Below are 27539 nucleotides of genomic sequence, written 5' to 3' on the forward strand. Positions count from 1 at the left end.
GTAGGCTGAGACGAGACTGCTGATTAAGTGATGTGATCAGTGACGTTGAAAAACAAACACGAAAACACACACACACACACACACACGGTACTGTTAAGGATGCCCTATCCCTTATACACAAAATCACAGAATTGTTCTTGCGCAGAAGGAAGCCATTTGGTGCATCGTGTCTGCATTGGCTTTCGGAAACAGCGATTCACCTAATTCCATTCCCTTGCCTTCTTGCCATAACCATGCACATTCATCCTTTTCATATAACAGTCTAATTCACTTTTTTAATGTTTCAATTGAACCTGACTCCACCACAATCTCAGGCAGAGCATTGCAGACCTTAACCACTCGCTGCACGAAAACGTTTTCCTCATGGTGCTTTTATTTCTCTTAACAAATACTTTAAATCTGTGCCCTTTCGTTCTAGATCCTCTCAGGAATGTGACTAGTTTCTCCCTATCTACTCCGACCAGGTCCCTCATGATCTTAAATGCCTTTATCAAACCATTGCCAGCCTTCCCTTCTCCAAGGAAAACAGTCCAACCTTCCCTAATCTATCTTCACAACTGAAGTTCCTCATCTGTGGAACCATTCTCGTAAATCTTTTCTGTACTCTCGCCAATGGCTTCAGATCCTTCCTAAAGTGCGCCCAAAATTGGATGCATTGCTCAAGCTAAGGTCGAACTCGTGCTCAACATAACTTCTTTGCTCTTGTACGCAATGGCACGATTAATAAAGCCCTGAGTTCTGTATGCTTTATTAACAACACTCTCAACCTGTTAGCTTCAATGCCTAAGTATATATACACCCAGGTCCCTCTGTTCCTGCAACCGCTTTAGAGTTGTACTGTAGAGTTATATTGCCTCTCTATGTTTTTCTTACCAAAGTGAATCACTTCACAATACTTTGCATTGAACTTCATCTGCCACTCGTCCGTCCATTCCACCAACTTGTCTATTTCCTTTTGAAGTACGACGCTGTCCTCCTCACAGTTCACAATGCATCCACGTTTTACTTCATCTGCAAACTTTGAAATTGTGCCCTGCACACCAATGTCCAGGCCATTAATATATATCATGAAAAGCAAGGGTCCCCACACTGATCCCTGAGGAACACCACTAGAAACCTTCCTTCAGTCTGAAAGCAACCATTAACCACTACACTTTGTTTTCTATCACTCAGCCAATTCAGTATCAACGTGGCTCCCTGCCCTTTTATTCCATGAGCTATAACTTTGCTCACAAGTCTGTCGCAGGTACAGCATCAAACGCCTTTTGAAAGTCCATCTATACCACATCAACTGCATTGCCCTCATCAACCCTCTCTGTTACCTCCTCAAAAGTCTCTAGCAAGTTAGCTATACATGATTTTCCCTTAGGCTTTCTTTAAGTAACATGCTTTTGTCCATGCAACTGTATATTTTGTCCCGAATTATACTTTTGATAAGTTTCCCCGCCACCAAAGTTAAACTGACTGGCTTATCTCCATATCCTTTTTTTTTGAACAAATTGAACAAATTTTGAACAAATATCCCCTCCCAATTACTTCCCCCCTATTCCACTAATCGTTTCAGTCAGGCTGGGTCCCCACCTCCACACCAACAGGTCCCTTGCCCCCGGGATCTACCTCCACATCCCATACCCGTCCCTCTCTCAGGCGTGCTTTCGTAAACTAGATCATGAGATCTTGAACTTTGCTGCCCACCTGGCAGGAGAAATGGAAATAAAAGCAGAGTGGAAATTTTCAGTTTTCATTTGACCTCTGTCCCTGACTTGCAGTAACATTTATAGACTGTCTACTTCTACCTCCATTACAGTGCCCGTCCTCTCCTTTGCCCCAGCTCATCTGCTGTTGACATCATCGATTTCTTTGTTGTCGACAAACTTGACGTTTCCAATTCTATGCTTACTGGCCTCTCACTTTGCACTCTCCATAATCATCAACTCCTCCAACTATATGCTGTGCAGTATCCTAATGATCAGTATTCTCATTTTCGTGTGTCAATGACTCAATTTAAAAATTGTTATCCTCGTGCTCAAATCCCTCCAGGATCACTCACCCCCTCCATATTGCTGTAACCTCCTTCAGGTCCTATATGCCACAATATCCTTGTAACATCATCCAGCCCTACAAGGCTGCTATCTCTGTAAGATCCTCGAGCCCCGACAAGCCACAATACCTCTGTCTACCCCTCCTACCCCTGCAACTCCCCAAATCTCTGTCACCTCCTACAATCCCTACCACCCTCCCTTTCTTGGTAACCTATTCCATCTCCTACAAATCTCCAAATATCTTTAACTTCGTCCTGCCCCTGCAGCACTCTGCATCTCTGAAACCTCCTCCAGCCTTTACAAAGCTCCCTTTCTCTGTTTGCTCCTCCAGATCCTACAACCCTCCCTATTTCTGTCACCTCTTCCGGCCTCTAAAACTATTCTTATCTCTGTAAACGCCTCCAGTCACTCCATCCATCCCTATCTCGGTGTCCTCTTCCAGCCCTCAACAACCACTTCCTACCTGTTTAACATCCTCCGGCACCTACAACCATCCATAACTCGGTAACATCTCGCTACCCTCCAAACCTCTCTATCTCGCTTTTCACCAGAAGCCACTGCAACCCACCCGATCTCTCGAAATCCCTCTAGCCCCTAAAAATGTCCCTCTCTCTGCAACTTCCTACAGCCCTAAAGCCGTCCTAGCTCTCTGTATTCCTCCAATTTTGGCCTGTTCTATGCAGACAATCGCACCCCTTCTGACTTTGATCGAATTGCCATTGGTGTCCGTGCCTTCAGCTGTTCACGCCCACCACCACACCGCCCGAAAATCTCGCTCTCTCTTTCTCTCCTTTAACGCACTCCTTAAAACCAACACTTTTGAACAATCTTTTTGTCACCTCTCCTAATATCTCCTTATGTTGATCGACAGTGTCTTACACAAATTGGAATGTTGTATTGCATTAAAGGCGCCATGCAACTGCAAGTTAACATAAGAACGTAAGAAATAGGAGCACGAGGAGGTAATTCGAACTCTCCAGCCTGCACCCCATGAAATAAGATATTACTGATCTTCGACCTCAATTCCACCTTCCTGTACTATCTCCATCTTCTGGAACTCTCAGTACCAAAAATCCAATCGACCTCTGTCTGAATATTTTCAGCACCACAGCTCTCGGGGGTGAGGAATTCCAAAGATACACAGCCTTCACCATCTTAGTGCGAAATGGCCGACCCCTTATCCTGAGCTGTATCCACCGACCGCCCCCAGCCCCCGGACCTACACAGAACCACACTCAGGGGGTAGAGACTCTCGGCATCTACCATGGCAAATACTCAAAGAACTTTACATTTTTCAAGCAGATCACCACCCATTCTTCTAAACCCCATGGAATAAAGGCCCATTCTACCCAATCTCTCTTATGCGACAATCTGCTCATCCCAGTTGTTGGTTTCACAAAGGGTAACTGATCATCTCCTTTCCAACCAGATCCCCCGACCCTGGTGGTGGGAGTGGAAGGCAACGGATGCGGGGAGTGGTGCAGTTGAAATTCCACCACTCCTGTCACGCTTTCAGTATATATACTCTCGGCAAAAGAAGAAGTACCTGAGCCACAGATCCTCTGCCCCTCAGAAACACCCTTCATTCTCACTCCAGCCTCAGCCTATGTCCCCCTCCATCACCCTCAGATTATATGCCTTGTGTCTCTCCTGCAAACCCCTTGGGTGTCCTCAAAACTCTTCGCCCTCGAGCTGTCAATCACCTCGCCTCCCTCTTCATCGTTCCTCGTGCATGATCCCGTCTGAAATGTTCCATCACTTGAAGGTGCCATGTATAAATTTATACAAGACCATCGTTGTCTGGGAGATCTGGGAGGCGTCTCTCAGCTGGGCCTGGCTAGCAGCAGGTAACAAGTTTCGCAGTACATGATGAGTTGGCGTAGGTCAGCAATCATCTAGAGGTCAGGGTTCACTTCCAATTGGGATTCCTATTCTTCTCAGTTCAAGTTAGCTTGGAACTTGGCAGTTTGAGTTAGTTTTTGGGTTTGGATTAAGGTTAAGTGTGATGCTAGGAGTAGATATAAGTTTAATAATTATGGTCACAGTTCAGTTTAATTTTAGGTTTTAGTGTTCTTTTCAGCATTACAGTTCAATTGGTGATAAGGTCAGTTTTATGGTTAAGAGTAGGTTTAGCTTTAAGGTTACAGTTCGGTTTAGGGCTAGAGGTAGTGTTAGGGTCACGATTTGAGTTAGTGTTCGTTTTAGGTTGACAGTTGGGTTTATTATAAATGTTTACAGTTAGAGCCATCACTTAGAGTCGGGGACACAAGTTTAAGATGGCAGTCAGGTTTCGGGTTGTGGTTGGATTTAACGTGACGATTAGGACAATGGTTAGGTTTAGGTTCACACAGAGCTGTAGCTGGGGTTACCTTTGGGCCTAGGGTTAGGCTTACAGCTTGGCTTAATATTTGTTTTAGAGCAAGGGGTTGGTTTAGGTTTCGGATATGTTTATAGTAATTGCTAGGGGTTTGGACTTACAGTTCAGGTTAGGCTCGTGTTATGTTTCGGGTGACAGTTCGGGCTAATACTAGGGTTAGGTTTAGGGTTGCAGTTTATGCTAGGGTTAGGGTTTGGAGCTAAAGTTTGTGATGACGTTACAGTTACGTTTAGAGTTTTGATTAGCGTTAGAGTTGCAGTTAGGGCTCGGGTTCAATTCGGGTTAGGATTCCAGTTCGGCTTCGGGCGATATATATCGGGTTAGGATTAAGAACAAAGAACAAAGATAATTACAGCACAGGAACAGGCCCTTCGGCCCTCCAAGCCTGCGCCGATCCAGATCCTCTCTCTAAACATGTCGCCTATTTTCTAAGCTTCTGTATCTCTTTTCTTCCTGCCCATTCATGTATCTGTCTAGATACATCTTAAAAGACTCCATCGTGCCCGCATCTACCACCTCCGCTGGCAATGCGTTCCAGGTGCCCACCACCCTCTGCGTAAAGAACTTTCCACGCATATCCCCCCTAAACTTTTCCCCTTTCACTTTGAACTCGTGTCCTCTAGTAATTGAAACCCCCACTCTGGGAAAAAGCCTCTTGCTATCCACCCTGTCTATACCGCTCATGATTTTGTACACCTCAATCAGGTCCCCCCTCAACCTCCGTCTTTCTAATGAAAATAATCCTAATCTGCTCAACCTCTCTTCATAGCTAGCGCCCTCCATACCAGGCAACATCCTGGTGAACCTCCTCTGCACCCTCTCCAAAGCATCCACATCCTTTTGATAATGTGGCGACCAGAACTGTACGCAGTATTCCAAATGTGGCCGAACCAAAGTCCTATACAACTGTAACATGACCTGCCAACTCTTGTACTCAATGCCCCGTCCGATGAAGGAAAGCATGCCGTATGCCTTCTTGACCACTCTATTTACCTGCGTTGCCACCTTCAGGGAACAGTGGACCTGAACACCCAAATCTCTCTGGACATCAATTTTCCCCAGGACTTTTCCATTTACTGTATAGTTCACTCTTGAATTGGATCTTCCAAAATGCATCACCTCGCATTTGCCCTGATTGAACTCCATCTGCCATTTCTCTGCCCAACTCTCCAATCTATCTATATTCTGCTGTATTCTCTGACAGTCCCCTTCACTATCTGCTACTCCACCAATCTTAGTGTCGTCTGCAAATTTGCTAATCAGTCCACCTATACTTTCCTCCAAATCATTAATGTATATCACAAACAACAGTGGTCCCAGCACGGATCCCTGTGGAACACCACTGGTCACACGTCTCCATTTTGAGAAACTCCCTTCTACTGCTACTCTCTGTCTCCTGTTGCCCAGCCAGTTCTTTATCCATCTAGCTAGTACACCTTGGACCCCAAGCGCCTTCACTTTCTCCATCAGCCTGCCATGGGGAACCTTATCAAACGCCTTACTGAAGTCCATGTATATGACATCGACAGCCCTTCCCTCATCAATCAACTTTGTCACTTCCTCAAAGAATTCTATTAAGTTGGTAAGACATGACCTTCCCTGCACAAAACCATGTTGCCTATCACTGATGAGCCCATTTTCTTCCAAATGGGAATAGATCCTATCCCTCAGTATCTTCTCCAGCAGCTTCCCTACCACTGACATCAGGCTCACCGGTCTATAATTACCTGGATTATCCCTGCTACCCTTCTTAAACAAGGGGACAACATTAGCAATTCTCCAGTCCTCCGGGACCTCACCCGTGTTTAAGGATGCTGCAAAGATATCTGTTAAGGCCCCAGCTATTTCCTCTCTCGCTTCCCTCAGTAACCTGGGATAGATCCCATCCGGACCTGGGGACTTGTCCACCTTAATGCCCTTTAGAATACCCAACACTTCCTCCCTCCTTATGCCGACTTGACCTAGAGTAATCAAACATCTGTTCCTAACCTCAACATCCGTCATGTCCCTCTCCTCGGTGAATACCGATGCAAAGTACTCGTTTAGAATCTCACCCATTTTCTCTGAGTCCAAGCATAACATTCCTCCTTTGTCCTTTAGTGGGCCAATCCTTTCTCTAGTTACCCTCTTTCTCCTTATATATGAATAAAAGGCTTTGGGATTTTCCTTAACCCTGTTTGCTAAAGATATTTCATGACCCCTTTTAGCCCTCTTAATTCCTCGTTTCAGATTGGTCCTACATTCCCGATATTCTTTCAAAGCTTCGTCTTTCATCAGCCGCCTAGACCTTATGTATGCTTCCTTTTTCCTCTTAGCTAGTCTCACAATTTCACCTGTCATCCATGGTTCCCTAATCTTGCCATTTCTATCCCTCATTTTCATCGGAACATGTCTCTCCTGCACGCTAATCAACCTCTCTTTAAAAGCCTCCCACATATCACATGTGGATTTACCTTCAAACAGCTGCTCCCAATCTACATTTCCCAGCTCCTGCCGAATTTTGGTGTAGTTGGCCTTCCCCCAATTTAGCACTCTCCCTTTTGGACCACTCTCATCTTTGTCCATGAGTATTTTAAAGCTTACGGAATTGTGATCACTATTCCCAAAGTAGTCCCCTACTGAAACTTCAACAACCTGGCCGGGCTCATTCCCCAACACCAGGTCCAGTATGGCCCCTTCCCGAGTTGGACTATTTACATACTGCTCTAGAAAACCCTCCTGGATGCTCCTTACAAATTCTGCTCCATCTGGACCTCTAACACTAAGCAAATCCCAGTCAATGTTGGGAAAATTAAAATCTCCTATCACCACCACCCTGTTGCTCCTACATCTTTCCATAATCTGTTTACATATTTGTACCTCTATCTCACGCTCGCTGTTGGGAGGCCTGTAGTACAGCCCCAACATTGTTACCGCACCCTTCCTATTTCTGAGTTCTGTCCATATTGCCTCACTGCTCGAGTCCTCCATAGTGCCCTCCTTCAGCACAGCTGTAATATCCTCTTTGACCAGTAATGCAACTCCTCCACCCCTTTTACCTCCCTCTCTATCCCGCCTGAATCATCGATATCCTGGGATATTTAGTTGCCAATCATGCCCTTCCCTCAACCAAGTAGTTCTTGGGCGATGGGAAGAATTAGGTATATGCTTCGGGTGATGGTTAAGGTTACGTTTGCAGTTTGAGTCATGGTTAAAGTTATATTTGGCTGCAGTGACAGTTGGGTTAAGAGGTGGAGATAGTTTTAGGTTTTCAGTTAGGGTTAGTTTTGGATCTTGGGTGGCAGTGAGGGTTAGGATAAAAGTTGGAGTTTGTTGGAATTTGGTTTGTGGTTGGGCTTAAGTATATTTTTACTGTTAGGTTTAGGTGTATTGCTAGGCTTAGGTTTAAAGTTAGGAAAGGCGTTGCAGTTTGGATCTTGATTAGGAGTTTAGTTAATGTTAGGGTTACTGTTTCGTTTAGGATTGCAGTTGAGGTTTGCATGACAGTTTAGGTTAGATTTAGGGTTAGGGTTACAAATAGGGGTAAGGTTATGGTTAGCAGTGGTGGTGGGGTAGGATTTGGGCTTAGCTTAGCGTTTGGGGTACAGTTAGGTTGAGGGTAACGTTTATATTGGGTGAGCATTGCAGGAAGAGTTGGAGTTAGATTTAGGATTAGGGATCGATTACAGTTTGGGTTAAGGTTCGGATTAGATTTAGGTTTACAGTTAGGTTTTTGGCTAGGGTTAAAGCTAAAGTAGCTTTTATGGCTAGAGTCTGTGTTACAATTAGTGTGTGAGTTATGGGCAGTGCTCCAGTTAGTGTTAGTATTAGTATTAGGTTTAAAGTTCTGTTAGGGTTTGGGTTACAGTTAATAGCCAACTGTGTAACAGCCACGACAACCAATTTCATCTGAAGCACCTGTGGAAGAGTCTGTCACTCTAGAATTGGCCTTTATAGCCACTGCAGGTGCTGCTTCACAAACCAATAACCACTCCAGGCGCTTTCCCATTGTCTCTCGCGACAGGGAGGCCAAAGAAGACGAAGAATTTTAGCTTAGTTTTGAGGATAGTTTTACAATTAGGCTTAGGGTTAGAGTTACTAATGCGTTTGCTTTTAAGGTTACTGTTAGGTCTAGAGCTATGGTTAGTGTGAAGTTAATGTCAGCGTTGCATTTAGCTTTAGGGCTAATCTTGACGTCCGAATTGGGTAGGGTAATTGGGCAGCAGGGGTGGAATAAGCCTCCCCTTTCGTGTTTATATACTCATTTCTTCAGTTTCATTTCACTATTGTCTGCCACTTTTATTCAGCTCACGCCTTGTGTTGGTGTCTGCACACCTCCGCTTGCCTTTTGTCATACCCAGCTAGGGTTATTATTGGAATTGGAAAGCAAGGCATGTACTGTTAACTTTGCAGTGATCATATTTAATTGAAGAAACAGTCGTGCTTAAGGTCAAGACAAAGACAGGGCTATTAGGATAAGGGTCTCCAAGAAAACTAAGGGGTTAGTCTGACGATCAGGGTCAGGATTAGGGTCACGGGTGTTTAGGTGGGGGTTAGGGTTAAGGGTAGGGTTGGGATATCGTGGGAGGGGTTAGGGATAGGACTGGGGCAGGGGTCAGGGCGGGTGGCCGGTGGCCGAGGGAGATGGCTCGGGTTAGGGTTAGGGTTAGAGTTGGAGTTAATATGAGTATCGGGGTTAGGTTGATAGTTAGGGTTAGGGTAATGGTTACGTTTCTGTTTCGAGCTAGAGTTATAATTTGTGATTAGGGTTAGGTGGAGGGTTAGATCTCGTGTTAGGGTTCGCTTTAGGGCAGTGTTAGTGTTAGGTTTCGGGTTACTGTTCGATTTTGGATTGCAAAAGATAGAAAGAGAGAGGGGGACAGAGGAAGACAGCAACAGACAGAGTCGACAGAGAGACAGCGAGAGAAAGAGAGAGAGAACAACAACAACAATGATAGTTGTATCTCACCTCTATCAAAATAAAACAGCCCAAGATATTTTGCAGGAACATTATATAGCACAATATGGCACTCGGCTACAGAAGGAGCTATCAGGACAGGTGGACAAAATCTTAGTGAAGAGTTGGTTTGAAGGGGTGACTTAAAGGAGGAAAGAGGCAGATACAGAAAGTTTTAGGGAGGGAGAAACATAGCCTGGGGCCCAGGCAGATGAAGGCACGACCGTGAATGGTAGAGAGATTAAATTGGGGATGCGCATGAGGCCAGAATTAAAGGAGCACAGAACACATAAAGCATTGGGTGGGCTAAGAAAAGTTTCAGAAATAGGGAGGATTGTACCTTGGAGCAGATTACAGAAGTAGGGAGGAGTAAGATTGTGACGGGATTGGAAAACATGGTTGAAAATTTTAAAGTCAAAGCATTCATTGACTGGGAACAACTATAGCTGAAGGAGTACAGGATTGATAGGTGAACTTGGTGAGAGTACGTACATGGGCAGTAGGATTCTATGTGATGTCAAGTTTATGGAAGGTAGGATATGAGTTGTCAGTCAAAAGGTGTGTTGGAATTGTCAGGTCTAGAGGTAGCAAAAGGAAGAATTTGGGTTTCAGCAGAAGATAACCTGAGGCACGGGCGAAGTCGAGTGATGTTACGGAAGTGGAAATAGGTGGTCTTGTGATTGTGCATATATGTGGTTGGAAGCTCATCTCGGGGCTAAGTGTAACACCAATGTTGTGAACATTCTTGTTCAGTTTCGGAATGTTGTCAGGGAGAGAGATGACAGGGGAGGCGGTGGCGTGCTGGTATTGTCACTGGACTAGTAACCCAGAAACCCAAGTATTGCTCTGGGGTTGCAGTAGGTGGAATTTGAATTCAATTAATAAATCTGGAATTTAAATCTGATCTAATGATGGCCATGAAACCATTGTCGATTGTTACAAAAACTTATCTGGTTCACTAATGTCCTTTAGGGAAGGAAATCTGCTGTCCTTACCTGGTCTGGCCTACATGTGATTCCAGATCCACAGCAATGTGGTTGACTCTTACATGCCCTCGAAATGGCCCAGCAAACCACTCAGTTCAAGTGCAATTATGGATGGGCAATAAATGCTGGCCTGGCCTGCGATGCCGACATCCCGTGAAAGAATACAAAAAAAATCTAGAAAACGTAGTTTGTGGCTGGGAACAAAGGCACTGATTTTTCTCTTCCCAAAATTTAATTAAAGGAAATTTCTGCTCATCAATACTGGAAGTCAGATCAACCTATTGACAGTTCAGAGACAGTGGAAGAACTGAAAGTGGTGGTGATGCGCTGGAGCTGAGTGTCATCAGCATACATGTGAATGTTAACACTGTTCTATCAGATGATGACTTGAAGGGGCAGCATGCTATTGAGAAATAGCATGGAGCAAGGTGAGATCCTTTGGGGAATAGGCCTAATGGTGTGGAAGCGGGAAGAGAAGCCATTGATGGCAATTCTCTGCCTACAAGTAGATGGATAAGAATGGAACCAGGTGAGAGCAGTTCCACCAATTGGACGACAGTGGAGAGACTTTGGAGGAGAATGGTGTGGCCAACCAAGACACCGGCTGCAGACAGGTAGAGAAGGACGAGGGGGGAAATATACGTTTATCGTGCCCATTGTGTATAAATATTACATTCATGGACTAGAAACACTGGGACCCGCTGCCAGGTTGCTCTCACATGCTCTGTTAACTCATTAATTTAATAATTGCTGTAACTGGATATTTCAGCAAACTCTTGAACTGCTCTCTGAACTTAGACTGAGTCACCCCATAAATAAATGTGTTTGTGCAGCAACTTAATGTCCGCAGCATCCATCCGACTTGTTGAAATATATATTCAAAATTGTTGTAATCCTCGGGATCTTTTCCTGTAATGTTATAATATAAGAAATCTATAACATACACCAACCACAAAAGTATGAAGTTGCCGGATATGGTGAAGAGTAAAATAACAGACTTCCTTCTGCTCTCCATCGCTGGGTCACTGTGATTCTCTCTCTTTCTCTGACCCATCAGAGCCTTACGGACTCGACTGGCCACTACAATGTGCCTGACTGTCAAAGCATTAAGGAACAGAATTAAAACGAATGGGAATAATGGAGTTAAAACCTTATCAAACCAGTCAAATCCCACCCATCCGGGCTCAGTAAAATAGCTTGACTTTACAGCGCAGAACCATGGCACATTGTTGCTTATCCATCTAGGTTCATAGACAAAGTAGAACGGGGTATTTTTTAAACAGAGCAAAATGCAGGTTGTTGCTAGAACCACAGCAACGGTATTCCCGGTGCAATATTTTGTTTTCAGCTTCTGGCTACAAATGGCCACAAATCGATCAAAGGTGAAAGTGACAGTGAACCAGACAGAACAGTCTGTGGCTGCACGGAGCAAGACAGCAATAATAGCGCAAACAGGAGTGATGTCCAAGAAAGATCCCTCGATATAAAAATAACTGACGCGGTTCAGCATGACCTCAGTGATAATGACCAGTGGATCCGACGTTGCCATGGCCACCAGGTAGCAAGTGGTGCTGGTACAGAGGCCGCACTTTCCCCGTGACAGAATCACGATCGCCAGTAAATTAACTGCAAGGAAGAGAAGGGAAAATAGACTGGAAATTACTGATCAAATGTTCTCCATGTCTGACCCAGATAGTAAGGACAGGAACTAAAAAGAGGTGAGTTGGGAGCGGGTGAAAGGTTAATATATGTATTTAATAGTTCGGTTCTGACCTCAAACCATCTCCGACGTTGCAACATCCGGGTTCAGTGAAGCAGGGTCTGGGGACGGGCTGACAATGGCTCCAAGGAGGCTGGATTGATATTCAAATATTGTAATGAGGCTGGAAGCCTCTGAGTTAAATTTTTTTTTGCAGGTTTAACTCTGTTTGACCAGGATTGTCTTTAATACCCCAGACCCTACACAAAGGCACCTGGGATTGATGATCGGAACCATCCCCTTTCTGGGATCAGACTGCCCACTCGGGATTGTACTACCCCCATCCTGGGATATGACGCACCTTCCCTGTGATAACATAGCATGCCCCCGACGATTGTAAGTTATAACCAACAACCCCACCGATTAGACATCTACAGGACCGGCCTCCGCTCTCTGGATTGGACTCCCTTACAGGCTCCGATTCCCTCTTCCGAGATCAGACCACCCTCCTGGATACAGAAGTCCTCTCCCAGGAATCAGATCCCCAAATTGTGTCTTGGATCAGCAACTCACCCGCAAACTCCTCCTCGCATCACGCTACAAGATAGAAGGCCATTCCATGCGGATCATGATCTAACACTCCCAGTACCCTCCCCCTTACTCCTCCACCCCCTGGATTCAAGACCAGGTTTCAGGATGGGAGACGCCTTGCAGGATGGGGATCAGGCTCTTTCTCTTTCACTCCCCAGATTTGGACCACCCTGCAGTTCTCCTGGCAGGGGAAATCCATCCTCTGTAAGTTTATTGACGGCTCGGGTTTACTGGATTTTCGATCACAGAGGGGCAGACTGACACGCATAGAAACGGAAATAGAATCCAGGAGCGCAGCTCCGAGCTCTGAAGGAACAGAACCTCGTGTACTGTGCAACACTTCGGGTAGAATGACCCAGTGGATGAGAATTCAGAGTCCAAAGAAGGGAAGGAGATCTCTGAGAGGAGGAAGCAAAGTATCAAATAATAGTGACTAAATTCAACAAAAAAACTTTCAGGCATTTAATGTGGAAATTAGTTAGATATTCGGTGAAGTTATCAAAGAGATGGTAAACTCTCTGGTTCAGATGGATTGTATCCATATATACTGAAAAAGATAGGGAAGATACAGGAGAGACACGATGGTGTGCATCTCACTAATCATTGAAACAAGGAATAGAGACAGAGGACTGACGAGCAGCTTACATTATTCAGTTCGTTACAACAGAAGTTAGAACACTCCAAAGAACTATAGACCAGTTAGCATAACGTTAGTGGTAGAAAGGATAATGGAATCCTTACTGGAAAATCGAAGAGAAAAACATGTCGAATGGCTTAATATTATGAAGAGTAGTCAGCACATATTAAAAAATGCAAGGGCATACTTCAGCAAGCTTATTGCAGTGCCTGAATAATAGATTGTCTAAATGCATTCGATAAGGTGTCACATAGCAGATTCATGACTAATCAATGAGCATGTGAAGTTATGGGATGGGCAACTGAATGGACAGCAGGCTGATTACAGAAATCAAAAATAGTGAGGAGGTTAGTTAAATAAAAGCAAAATACTGCGGATGCTGGAAATCTGAAATAAAAAAAAAATGCTGGAACCACTCAGCAGGTCTGGCAGCATCTGCGGAAGAGAAGCAGAGTTAACGTTTCGGGTCAGTGACCCTTCTTCGGAGGTGGTTAGTTACCCTGGTTGGCGAAAAGTGAGCAGTAATATTTCCCCATCACTGGCACTGGGACGACTGTTATTCACCAATTATATAATTGACAGGAATCCGGGAAGGATAAGCACGATTTCAAATTTACAGACACATCTAAATTGATTATGCAGTGAATACAGAGGAATAATTCAGCAAAATACCTGGAGACATTAATAATACTAACTAATACACTTGCACAATTGATATCTAAATGCTACAATTGTACTGGCATTTTTTGAGATTACACCACGAGTATTGTGTACAGTGTTGGTCACTGTACCTACGGAAGGATACAATTGCCTTTGAGAGAGTGCAACGAAGGTTCACTGGATTGATTCCTGAGAGCATAGAATTGTCCTACGGGAAGAGATTAAATAGAGGGGGCCAATATTCTCTGGAGTTTCGATGAGTGAGATACGATCTCATTGATAAAAACACGATTCGTAGAGCTTGGCAGGGTAGATGAAAAGCTGATTATCTTGACTGGAGGGTCCATAACTAGGGTTCACAGTCTCAGGATAAGGGGTCGGCCATTTCGGACTGAGATGAGCTGAAATTTGTTCAGACAGAGATGCTCAATCATTGAGTATATCAAGACAGAAATGAATAGATTGTTGGACTCTCAAGGAATCAGCCCTAATCTTGCTAAATAGTGGAGTAGAATCAAGGATCCATGCGATCTACTCCTGCTCCTATTTCCTATGTAATTCATTACAAACAATAAGTATTACATTCCATTCTATAAGTACATTTTTTCAGTCAGTACATAAGAAAAAAACATAATATTCAGCGAAACAGTCTGAGCACCAGATAGTGATATATACACTTACCCAGTGCAATTAAACTCTTAAAATAGGATGGCATCTGAATAACACCTTCAACTCACATTTAAACATCAAAATTGTACAGAAGATTTCAGCAGTTCTATATGAGGGACAATCCCAAGCTACCACACACACTCTCTCTTGTGTCCCTTCTCCCTGTACATCTAGTTTCCCTCCTCCATCACTTTCTCTATCACTCATCTATCTCTTCCCAGCCTCTTACTCTCTTTCCATATGATCTTTTCTCCATCCCATTCACCCTAATAGCATGCACCTAAATTCGGTACGCCATGCCCAGTGTTCAACGATCCTATTTTCAGAGTTGTTTTTTTCAATACCGAAGCCGCTGTGAAAGAGTTTAATTTTTCTGCAGATCACACAAAACCCTACCAGTTGACCTGCACGGTTCACATCAACAAAGAATGAAATAAGTAGAATCGAAAACTTTTTCGACATCCACCTCACAATAATTGAAATTACTTCTCTTGGTATCATAAAGCACAAATTAAAAGGCGGCATTGTATAATTAAGGAAACAGCAACATCATGGCTGCTACCTATAATGCACAAATAAATAGTTCGACTCAGGATTCCAACAGATACCGTGTAAACTGACACAATATCATATCAATACTTTCCATTTTAGAATATAGCTGAGTGGTGGTGAATTCATCCACAGTGAAGCAGAGAAGGAGATATGAAAGAGCCAGAAAGAAACTCATATCATCAGTCAGACCGCTGAGTCGGCGTCGCACACACACATAATTTCATGACAGTGATAACGAATAAGTATATTTATATTCCAGTTAAACTGATCATGTTATTAGAGAGAATGACATTGCACTGCCTTTTGTAACTCCGAGACTGTGGGTTGTCCCATTGTCAATCACTGAAGCCACATTTAGAATAAAGTTCCAGCACAGGTTATTACCACAGCATGAAACTGTTAACAGCTCCCGATAGGCTGATTCCTGCCCTTAGCCCAAAACCAGATTTCAAAATATTCAGTGCAGAGAATAATCGAGTAACATCATCAGAGTGGGATGAACAAAAATCATTACAGATATAATGTAGTTCCTTCAAGATTGAAAGAGCAGAGGCTGAGGACATTTCGTCATTGAAAAACACACTGTGAGAAATAATAAAAACAAGAAATGCTGGAACCACTCAGCAGGTCTGATAGCATCTGTGGAAAGAGAAGCAGAGTTAACGTTTCGGGTCAGTGACCCTCCATCGGAACTGGGCAGAGTTAACGTTTCGGGTCAGTGACCCTTCATCGGAACTGGGAAATAATACCGAGTACAGCAGCAGTTTTAACACCGTTTTCACCATTAACGGATGAGATAACAGCTTACCAGCAACTCCAACAGCTGCAAGAATAGGATAGTAAAGATCTTCTATCTGATAGAATACTGGATATTCCATTTCGGTGAGAAGGAGCAGCTTCTGTTGGTCTGGAACCCACTGCTCCGACAGGGACTCTGAACTGATCCACGTCAATGGGTTTTCATTTATACAGAGGATCAGTTTGCACTGACACAGTTATACCCCTGATCATTGCTATTAGTTACACTCATTGAACAAATACATTACATCAGCAGCTTTAACTCTGATGGAAATAACTTGGTGGAGAAAAAAATCTCAAAATTCAAGGCATTATCTTAGTTAGACCTGTCTCTGGAATAAAGCTGAAAGCTCTGCCCATTACAGAACTGATAGCAAACTGATAAACGACTTCAATTACAGTTTTCCTATGATATTATTGACCGGGTTCGCTCGTGCTGATGCAATTATAAATGTTACTGATTTTTTCAGGCAGTGTACACTGAATTCATGGACACGAGGAGATTTGTGTCACTCGGTTTCTGAAGTTTCCCTTCAAAAATTAACTTTGATTCTCTTACACGGGGACAGTTAAAGGTAATGTTCAGGACTGCGACCTAGAAATTACATTAGGAGATGAAAGGGTCCCATTGACATTCCTCTCTATGCTTCTTACTGCAGCTGTTTACCTGTTTATTCTACATTGTTTAATGGCCCCAGTAAAATTAGAACAGTGTCACCACCAGACTCCATTCATCCAGTTCACTCCTGACCTACCACTAACCTCCTTATTTCATCAATGTCAATTGATCCAAAGCGCTGTTTCCAATATCCAGCCCTTACTTATTCTCATTTTCCGATCACCTTCACGCACAATAACCGACATTGACTCACAGTCCCGCAAGCAGTAAATTTAAAATTCTTATCCTCGGTTTCAAATTTATCTGTCGCCTCACCCTTTCCCATTTCCACCTGTGATCTCTCCATATCTCTCCAAACTGCCCTACTTCGGTGGGACTGGCCTCTCTTGGTTCCGTTCTTACAGATCTAATTGTGGCCAGAGCACGTTCAGCAATGGCTTCGCTTCCCAGACCAGAACCCTTATCTCTGGAGTCCCTGAGCAGTCCATTATTTTCCCCTCCTCTTCCACATCTACATGCTGCTCACTGGCACATCATGTCCAGATATAGGGTCAGTATGCTGGCAACACCCAGATCCTTCTCGATGCCATCTCTAACGGCCCTCCACAACTTCTATATTATCAGATATTTCTATATTCGTTCTTGGGATGTGACCGTCTTTCGCAATGCCAGCATAAATTTTCCACCCCTAATTTCCCTTGAGGAGGTTGTATTGAACGGTCGTTTTGAACCACAGCAATCCATCTGGTGCAAAAACTTCCACTCTGCTGTGATGGAGGGAGGTCTAGATGTTTGAGCTAATGAAAGTGAAGGAACAAAGAAATAGATCAAAGTCCGGATGTTTTGTGACTTAAAGGAACTGTCAGGTGGTGTTCTTCCCACGTACCTGCTGCCCTTGTCTTACTAGGTGGGTTTGGAAGATGCTGTTGATTGGGCCTTGGCAAGTTGCTGCAGTGCACCCTGTAGATGGTGCACACTGCTGCCACTGTGAGTCAGTAGTTGAGGGCGTGAATGAATAAGGTGGTGGATTGGGCACCAATGAAGTAGGCTAATTATTTTCCTGGTTGGTATCGAACTTCCTGAGTGTGCATCTGCAATCATACAGGCAAGTGAAGAGTACTTCATCACACTTCTGACTGTGGCTTGAAGATGGTGGGCATGATTTGGGGCAGAATTCCAAACCTCTGACCTGCTCTTGCTGCCACAGTATTTATATTCAATTAATATTCCGATCTATGGTAATCCCAGGATGTGGCTGGTGGTCGATTGAGCGATGGTAATGCAAGTGAATGTGAAGGGGAGAAGGTTAGCTGTTTTCTTGTTGGATATGGTCATTAACTGGCACTTGTGATGAAAATATTTATAGTCCTTGTCAGCCCACGCCTGAATGCTATCCAGGTCTGGCTGCATATAAACACAAACTGCTTCAGTGTTTGCCGAGTTGTGAATTGTACGAAACACTGGGGTTGGTTTCCCGCCCCCAGGATTTGTTATCATGAGAGACTGGGCCAGTCTGCTCTCACCCAGAGACAGCGAAACAGAACCAGTGAGACTGGTCTGCTCTTCTCAGGTGTCAGTGAAGAGAAACGAAGTGGTCGCTCAGTTCCTACATGCAGTCAGTGACGCAGACACACTGTGCTGGTTTGCTCTCCTTGCAGGGTCAGTGATGCAGACAGCATGGGATCAGGCTGCTATCCCCCACGTTAGTGAGACAATCACTCTGGAACCAGTCTGCTATCCCCAGGATTAGTGGGGCAGACACAATGGGTCCTGTCGGTTCTCCCCGGGGGTCAGTAATGGAGACATACTGGGGCAAGCCAGATCAGGCATCAACGCCCCCCCTCCTTCTCCCCAAGTCGGGTCTGTCAGATCTTCCCCAGCGTCTGTGATTCTTACACAGTGCGGTTAGCCCGTCACCTCAGTGATACAGATATAATGGGGACTGTCTGCTGTCCCCTAGGGAGAGTCACACAGACACAGCAACTTGGGTCTGCATTCATGGGGACAGTGATACAAGCACAGTGTGGTCAGTCTGCTCTTCCTCAGTTTCAGTGATACCGACTAATGAAGGCCGGTCTCCTTCCTCCCGGGTCAGTCTGAGAGACACAGTGGGGTCAGTCTGCTTTCAGCATGTGTCAGTGAATAGAAAGAGTGGGGTCGATCTGCTGTCCCCGTGGTCAGTGGTACACAGTAGGGTCTGTCTGCTCTCACTCAGTGTCAATGCAAAGACACAGAGGAGTCAGTCTGCTCTAACCAAAAACACAGTGATAGTGACAAAGTTGTCTCGGTCTGCGTTCCCTAGGGTCGTCATTCAGATGCAGTCGGGTCGGCCTGCTGTTTGGAGGTGGTCACTGATACAAAGATAGTGAGGTCAGTCTACTCTCCCCTGGGGTCCAGGATGCAAATGTTGTCCCCTTGTTCAAGAAGGGGAGTAGAGACAGCCCTGGTAATTATGGACCTGTCAGCCTTACTTCGGTTGTGGGTAAAATGTTGGAAAAGGTTATCAGAGACAGGATTTATAATCATCTAGAAAAGAATAAGTTCATTAGCGATAGTCAGCACGGTTTTGTGAAGGGTAGGTCGTGCCTCACAAACCTTATTGAGATCTTCGAGAAGGTGACCAAACAGGTGGATGAGGGTAAAGCAGTGGATATGGTGTATATGGATTTCAGAAAGGCGTTTGATAAGGTTCCCCACGGTAGGCTATTGCAGAAAATACGGAAGTATGGGGTTGAAGGTGATTTAGAGCTTTGGATCAGAAATTTGCTAGCTGAAAGAAGACAGAGGGTGGTGGTTGATGGCAAATGTTCATCCTGGAGTTTAGTTACTAGTGGTGTACCGCAAGGATCTGTTTTGGGGCCACTGCTGTTTGTCATTTTTATAAATGACCTGGAAGAGGGTGTAGAAGGGTGGGTTAGTAAATTTGCGGATGACACTAAGGTCGGTGGAGTTGTGGATAGTGCCGAAGGATGTTGGAGGGTACAGAGGGACATAGATAGGCTTCAGAGCTGGGCTGAGAGATGGCAAATGGAGTTTAATGCGGAAAAGTGTGAGGTGATTCACTTTGGAAGGAGTAACAGGAATGTAGAGTACTGGGCTAATGGGAAGATTCTTGGTAGTGTAGATGAACAGAGAGATCTTGGTGTCCAGCTCCATAAATCCCTGAAGGTTGCTACCCAGGTTAATAGGGCTGTTAAGAAGGCATATGGTGTGTTAGCTTTTATTAGTAGGGGGATCGAGTTTCGGAGCCACGAGGTCATGCTGCAGCTGTACAAAACTCTGGTGAGACCGCACCTGGAGTATTGCGTGCAGTTCTGGTCAGCGCATTATAGGAAGGATGTGGAAGCTATGGAAAGGGTGCTGAGGACATTTGCTAGGATGTTGCCTGGTATGGAGGGAAGGTCTTACGAGGAAAGGCTGAGGGACTTGAGGTTGTTTTCGTTGGAGAGATGGAGGAGGAGAGGTGACTTAATAGCGACATATAAGATAATCAGAGGGTTAGATAGGGTGGATAGTGAGAGTCTTTTTCCTCGGATGGTGATGGCAAACACGACGGACATAGCTTTAAGTTGAGGGGTGATAGATATAGGACAGATTTCAGAGGTAGTTTCTTTACTCAGAGAGTAGTAGGGGCGTGGAACGCCCTGCCTGCAGCAGTAGTAGACTCGCCAACTTTAAGGGCATTTAAGTGGTCATTGGATGGACATATGGATGAAAATGGAATAGTGTAGGTCAGATGGTTTCACAGGTCGGCGCAACATCGAGGGCCGAAGGGCCTGTACTGCGCTGTAATATTCTAATTCTAATATAGACACAGTGAGTTTGGTCAGCTTTCCCCGTGGGTCAGTGATGCAGACACAATTGATTGATCTGATGTCCCAGGGATTAATTTTACAGACAGATTGGGACTGCTCAGCTCTAACCTGGAGTCAGTGATAAAGACACAGTGGGGTCAATCTGCTCTCTCGCGAGTTAGTGACATAGACACAGGGTGGTTGGTCTGCTTGCACCTGCGTGAGAGATGCGGACACAGTGGGGTCGATGTGCTGTCTCCGTGGTCAGTGATGCAGGCACAGTGCAGTCAGTCTGTTGTCCCCTGAGTTACGGAGGGCTTGGATTGCTCTTCCCCAGATTCTCTAAGCTTGACGCCGTGGGAGCATTTTGCCGACTTATTTTGGTCTGTGCCGACCATCAACCACCCATTTATACTAATCCTACTACCATATCCCCACACGTCCCTATATTTCCCTACCACCTACCTATACTGGGGGCAATTTATAATGGCCAATTTACCTACCAACCTGCAAGTCTTTTGGCTTGTGGGAGAAAACCGGAGCACCCAGAGAAAACCCACGCAGACACAGGGAGAACTTGCAAACTCCACACAGGCAGTGCCCAGAATTGAACCCGGGTCGCTGGAGCTGCGAGGCTGCGGTGCTAACCACTGCGCCACTGTGCTGCCCCTGTCAGTTATACAGACAGAGTGGAACCTAGCTGCTCCCACCCGGGTCAGTAATAAAAACAGAGCGGGGTCTTCCTGCTCTGCCCATCTATCAGCGGACAGAATCAAGAGAATCGGTCTATGATTCCCCATGGTAGGTGATGCAGAAAGCATGGGTCTGACTGCTTTCCACAGAGTCAGTGATACAGAGGCAGAGATGTCGGTCTGCTCTCCCTGGGCTCAATGACTCAGCACATTAGAGTCGGTCCACTCTCTCCATGGTCATTGATACAGACAAAGTTGGATCGATATGCTTTCCCCCCTGGTCTGTGATATATACACAATGGTTTCAGTCTACTCTTCAACGAGGTCTGTGATAAACACACAGTGGGATCAGCCCGCTTTCCCATGTGTCTGTGATAAATGGAATCACAAAATCACAGAATTGTTGCAGCACAGAAAGCGGCCATTCATCCCATCGCGTCCGTACTGACTCTCCACTTGAGCAATTTACCTAATGCCATTCCAGGACTTCACCCTATAACTCTGCACATTTATTTCCTTTTAAGTTAACAATCTAATTCAATCTTGAATGCCTCAATTGAACCTGCTTCCACCACACTATCAGTCAGTGCATCCCAGTCCCAAAACAATCGCTACATGAAAAGCTTTTACTCATGTCGCTTTTGTTTCTCTGTCTCAACTGTTTCAACAAACTGTCTCAACTTCTCCGATCTAACCTCAGAACCAAAGTTCCTCAGCCCTGGAGCCATTCTCATGAATCCTTTCTTTGTTCTATCTAATCTCCAGTGGTGATAGTCTTCTCTCCCCCATTGAAAGTGACAGAGGAACATGGGGTTCTGGGGTTCCGTCTGTTCTCCCCTTGGGTCCGTCATCTGTTTCCAGGGCGAAAATGTTACAGATACAGTGGTGTCAGTCTGCTCTCCCACTTGGTCAAGTGATACAGACTTACTTTATTCGTACCGTTCTCTCCCTGGTGTCTATGAGACAGTCACAGTGTGGCCCATCTGATCTCCCCCCGCTTTAGCCATACAGCCACACCTGGGTCGGTCCGCTTTCCCTGCTGCCAGTTGTACCGACGGTGGGGGCCTATCTGCGCTCCCCGTGGTCAGTGAGGCAGACTTAGTGGGACCTGTCCATACTCCTCCCAGATGTGATACACACAGAGTGATGTCGGTCTGGTCTCGCCCAGGATCCGTGCTACTGACATAGTGGGCCCATTCTGCTCACCACCCTCCCCCCCCCCCCCCACCCCCCAGGTCAGTATTACAAATATCGTTGTCCCAGTCTGCTCTCCGCTGGCATATGTGGTAACTGACACAGTGTGTTCAGTCTTCTTTCCATGGTCTCTGTGATACAGAACCAGTGGGGGAGTTCTGCTCTCGCCGTGGTTTGGAATACAGACTTAATAGGGTTGATCTGTCTTCACAGAAACTGTGATACAGACAGAGTGGCGACGGTCTGCACTCCACAGCTTCAGTCGGGTCAGTCTGCAGTCCTGATATTAGTAATACAGACATAGAGGTGCACGTTTGCTCTGTCCTCGAGCAAGTGATATCTGCTTTTCCCTGGGATCAGTCGTATAGACACAGTTGGGCCATTCAGCTGTCCCTGGTGTCAGTGACATAGATATAGTGGAGCATATCTGCTCTCCCCCGTGTCCAGTGATATTGATACGATGGGTTTGGTCTCCCTCGTTGTAGGACCAGTCTTTTCTTCCCGTGGTCAGTGTGACTGTCATAATGGGGTGTGATGTCTCTGCCCTGGGCTCATTGATACAGATATAGGTGGACCAGTCTGCTTTCCCCCCGAGTCAGTAATATAAACACAGTCCAGTCAGTGTGCTCTCGCAGTTGTCAATGATATGGAAACAGTGTGACCATTACAGACAAAATCGGGTTTTTATGCTCTGGCCAGTGTCGGCAATGACAAACATAAGGGGCAGGTCTGCTCCTCCCCTGGGTCAGTAATAGAGGCACAGTCGTTTCAGACTGCTATGCCACGGCGTCTGTTTGACGGACACGATGTGGTCCGTCTGCTTTTCTTGGTGTCTCTGATATAGATTGAGTGCGGTCATTCTGTCCGACACACTGTCTGTGATACAGACACGTGGGGCCAGTCTGCTATCCCTAATGCCTGTGATTCAGTCTCAATTGGGTTATTCAGCTCTCCTTTATGTGGATTAATACCGACAGAACGAGGTCAATTACACCGCCCCCCCCCCCCCCCCCCCGTGTCTTTGATAAATACACAGTGCGGTCAGCCCGCTTTACCAGGGTCATTGATAACGACACAGATGTCAGTCTACTCGACCCGGTAACAGTGGCAGATAAACAGGGGTTTTGTTTGCTCTCCTCTGCAGTCACTGTTACAGACAGATTGGAACGGGTCTGCTCTCCCCTGGGGACTGTAATAGAGACACAATGAGGTCGTTCGGCTCCCCCATGAGGTCATGTGATACAGACTGACTGCGTTCAGTCCACTATCCCCACCCTCTCTCCGCAAGTCTGTGATGCAGCCACAGTCGGGCCACTCTGCTTTTGCCAGGGTCAGTGGTACGGAGATGGTGAGACTTGTCTATTCTCTGCGTGGTCAGTGAAACAGGCAGAATGCAGTGTGCCTGCTCTCCTCGGTGTCAGCAGTTCAGCCATAGTAGGGCCGGTCTGCCCTTCTCCCAGGTCCATGATAAAGACAGAGTGGGATTGGTCAGCTCTCACCCAGGGTCAATGATACAGACATAATCGTTTCGGTCTGCTCTCTTCCAGCGTCCGTGGTACATAAACGTGGTCAGTATGCTTTTCCCAGTTTCTGCTGGAAGGCCCTTGATATTAGCCAAGTTCTTGGACAAGATATAAAGAGCAACAGGCAATGATTTCAGCGCAACAAGTCAACAGAATTTATTTAGTCAATGCTTAAACAAAATATTTAACAATAGGTGATTGTAGACAAGCCGCTTCTGATCTTTGCTCCTTGAAGCTGCCTGGACACAGTTGATGTTGTCTTCTGTCCTTCTTTGATGTCTTCTAATTCTTGCTTCTTGTTCTGTGTGAGCTCTTACTATGTGTCGTTCCTGTGCCTATATCTCTGTGCCTTTGCTTCTGTGAACTGTGGTTCACAGGTCCTTGTTTTTATGGCATTTTTCTGATCTGCCTACGTGCCAAACTGCACATTCTCTTGATGTCAGTACCTTTTCCCCGTTCCTGACCTGATCCAATTTTGATGCCTTTGTTTTCCTAACCTGGGTTAATTTGACTGGCTTTTTTTGTCTCTCTCCAGACTCTCTGGTGCCGTTCCAGCATCCTTTTGCAAAAGTGAAGAACAATTTAAAACTTCTTAAAAGAACTTCCTCTAACAAAACATCTTTCGTACTGATACACCAATCCTCTCAATAAAAATCTTATCATAAATGATTCTAAACATATTTTATAATCTTTCCAATCAAAACATGTAGTTACATATATTTTCACCTTTTTAATCAGAACATCAGTTTGAAACATATTTAGCAGCTGCTCAAATGTCCCCACCTCGAGGACGAAATGCATCCTTCCATTTATTCCGTGAATAACTTGAAAACAGTTGCATGTCGACTCAGCTTATCTGTTGACAGAACATAGGACGCATTTATCCCTTTGCAGTTTTTATTTGCTTGATACGATACCGCATAGTCATTGCCTTATCCCATTTTGCTTACTGTGGAGATCAAATTAAGTATGCAGTCGGATTTAATTTATCAATAATTGGAAAAGGTCCCATCCATTTGGGGACAAATGCATTTTCCCTCTTGCTATAGTTTAACATCATTACAGTACAGTACACGTGCTATTCAAACAATCTAACTTTTTATCAAAATAACTTTTGACTTGACTCTTCGATTTTCCCATGGTCCTAGTCACATACATATTTGCTTTATTCCCATGTTCTACCATCTTCTCCAGCCAGCTGGAATTGCACTATTGTTACGTAGGTGGGGTAATACCCTTTAATGTTCAACTGCCAGACACTCTCAATAATCTGCTGGTCATGGCCTGGTATGTTCACCCACCCATGCAGTATGGATTGAATTGCAATTAGACAGATAGGTAAAATATTTACCCATTGAGCAGGGCAGTCGATACACAATTTCCACAGCATGTATTTTAATGCACATTTTTTGCACACCTGAAACCCTGTGAACGGAGAGCCGTCTGCCATATGCAGGGTATGCCAAATTCCAATAAGGTAACGAAATTTGGGAAAAAATAACTGCACCTGCAAATTGGATACGCTGATCACTGTGAAATTTTACTGGTCGTACCCTCGCTCAGTAAGATTTTATTAGCAGTAATTGCAGTGTTTGATGTGCTGTGGAACATAGGAACAAAGAAAAATAAGTACCGGAGTAGGCCATTCAGCCCGCCGAAACTGCTTCCCTTTCAATTCGATCATCTGCCACAATGCCACTTCCCCGCACTATCCCCATGTTCCTTGATGTCATTTGCATCCAGATATCTATTGATTACTGTGTTGAAAATGCTCAATGATTGAGCTTCCACAGCCCTCTAGGTTCGAGTATGCCAATGATTCTCCAACTGTGAGTGAAGAAATTCCACACCATCTCAGTTTTAAATGGCTTACCCCTAATTGTGAGTCTATGTCCTAGATTCACCAGGCAGTTTAAACATCTCACATACATCTACCATGTCACGTCCTGAAGAATTTTCTAGGATTCAATTAGATCACCTCTCATTCTTCGAAACTCGAGAGAATGCAGGCCCAGTTTTCTCAATCTCTCCTGCTAAAGCAAACCCACCATCCTATGTATTAGTCTGGTGAACTGCCATTGCACTCCCTCTCTGGCAAATGCATCCTTATTCAGATACGGAGAACAAAACTGTACACAATCTTCCATATGCTGTCTCACCAAGGCTCTTTACAATTGCAGCAAGACATCTTTACATATGTACTCAAACCCACTGGCGATGAAGACCAACATACTTTTCCCTTCCTAATTGCTTGCTGCACTTGCATATTATCTTTTAGTGACTCAAGAACAAGGACACCTAGGACCCTTTGAACATAAACAGTTCCCAATCTCTCACCATTCAAGAAATATTCTGTCCTTCTGTTTTGTTTTCTGCAAAAGTGGATCACTTCACACTTATTCACGCTATATTCCATCTGCTGCGTTCTTTCTATTCACTTTGCCTGGCAAAGTACACTTGAAGCTTCCTTGCATCTTCTGCACAACTTTCATTCCAACCTCAGTTTGGTCATTGGCCAATTTGTAAATATTGTATTTGGTCCCCACATCCAAATCATCGATGTAGATTGTGGGCAGCTGTGGCCCTAGCACCTATCCTTGTGGTACCCCACCAGTAACAGACTGCCAACCTGAGAATTGCCTGTTTATTCCTACTCTCTGCTTTCTGTCCGTTAACCAATTCTCAATCCATATTAATATATTACCCCCAATTCTATGTGCTCTAATTTTGTTTACTAATTTCCTGTGTGGAACCTTATAAAAAGCCTCTGAAAATCCAAATGCACCACATCAACTTTATCTATTCTACAAGTAACATCCTCAAAAACCTCCAGGACGTTTGCCAAATAAAAAGACCTCCCTTTCATAAATGTATGCTGACGCTGCCCAATTCGACCATTATTTTCTATTTCTCCAGTTACCACATCCTTTGTAATTGATTCTAACATTTTCTCTACAACTGAGGTCAAACTAACACGCCTGCCATTCTCCATTCTCCCTCTTCTTCCCTTCAGAAGTAGTGGGCTTATATCCAGCCTGCAGGAACCTTTCCAGAATCTATAGAATTCTGAAAGATGATCACCAATGCATCCATTATCTCTCGAGTCACCTTCTTCAACAATCTGGGCTGTAGCTCATCGTGTCCAGGGGATTTTTCAATCTTCAATCCAGTTAACTTTTCAAGTAATATCTCTTGACACAATTCCTGCAATTCCACAGTTTTACAATGACCTTGGTTGCCTAGTATTTCTGGCAGATCATATGTATCTTCTTCCATGAAAACAGACATCAAGTAGTTGTTTAGTTTCTCATCCATTTCCCTGTTCTCCACTATAAATTCTCATGTCTCCACCTGTAATAGACCCGCATTTGTCCTAGGGTGTTTTTTTTCCTTTTTTACATACCTAACGAAGGCTTTACAGTCCGCCTTTTTGTTTCTTGCCAGCTTACAGACATATTCTCTCTTCCGTTTCTTCATCAATTTTTTCTTGGTCATCCTTTGCTGGGTTCTAAATTGCTCCCAATCTTCAGGCTTACTACTTCTGACAACAAACCTAGTATGCACTTCATTTGATCTCATGCAATCTTTCATTTCATTGTTAACCAATGTTGATTTACCTTTCCCATTGGGTCTTGTGCCTTAGAGGAATTTATATTTGCTGTAGACCATGTAGTACTTCTTTAAATACTTGCCATTGTCTGATTACTGTCAAATGGTTTTGTTCATTTTCCCAATTCACCCTAGCCAACTGGCCCCTTATACCTTCATAG

General features: G+C 44.7%; 1 protein-coding gene across 1 annotated transcript; it reads right to left on the reverse strand.

Moving 5' to 3' along the window:
• Positions 1–11068: 11068 nt before the first annotated feature.
• Positions 11069–16027, reverse strand: LOC137373412 (probable G-protein coupled receptor 139). Its single transcript, XM_068038228.1, has 2 exons — positions 15958–16027; positions 11069–11967 (listed from the first exon to the last, which is right to left on the reverse strand). Exons 1-2 carry the CDS (start codon positions 16025–16027, stop codon positions 11069–11071), a joined length of 969 nt encoding a protein of 322 aa, XP_067894329.1.
• Positions 16028–27539: the final 11512 nt, after the last annotated feature.

The sequence above is a fragment of the Heterodontus francisci genome, chromosome 9 (genome assembly GCF_036365525.1).
Source record: "Heterodontus francisci isolate sHetFra1 chromosome 9, sHetFra1.hap1, whole genome shotgun sequence".
Lineage (NCBI taxonomy): Eukaryota > Metazoa > Chordata > Chondrichthyes > Heterodontiformes > Heterodontidae > Heterodontus > Heterodontus francisci.

Bases quoted from the DNA above. Each gene is read 5' to 3' on its own strand.
- LOC137373412 (XM_068038228.1), bottom strand. From the start codon at position 16,027: ATGGAATATCCAGTATTCTATCAGATAGAAGATCTTTACTATCCTATT. The intron at 11,968-15,957 runs GTAAGCTGTTAT...TCTTCCTTGCAG, and splicing joins TGCAGCTGTTGGAGTTGCTG to TTAATTTACTGGCGATCGTG.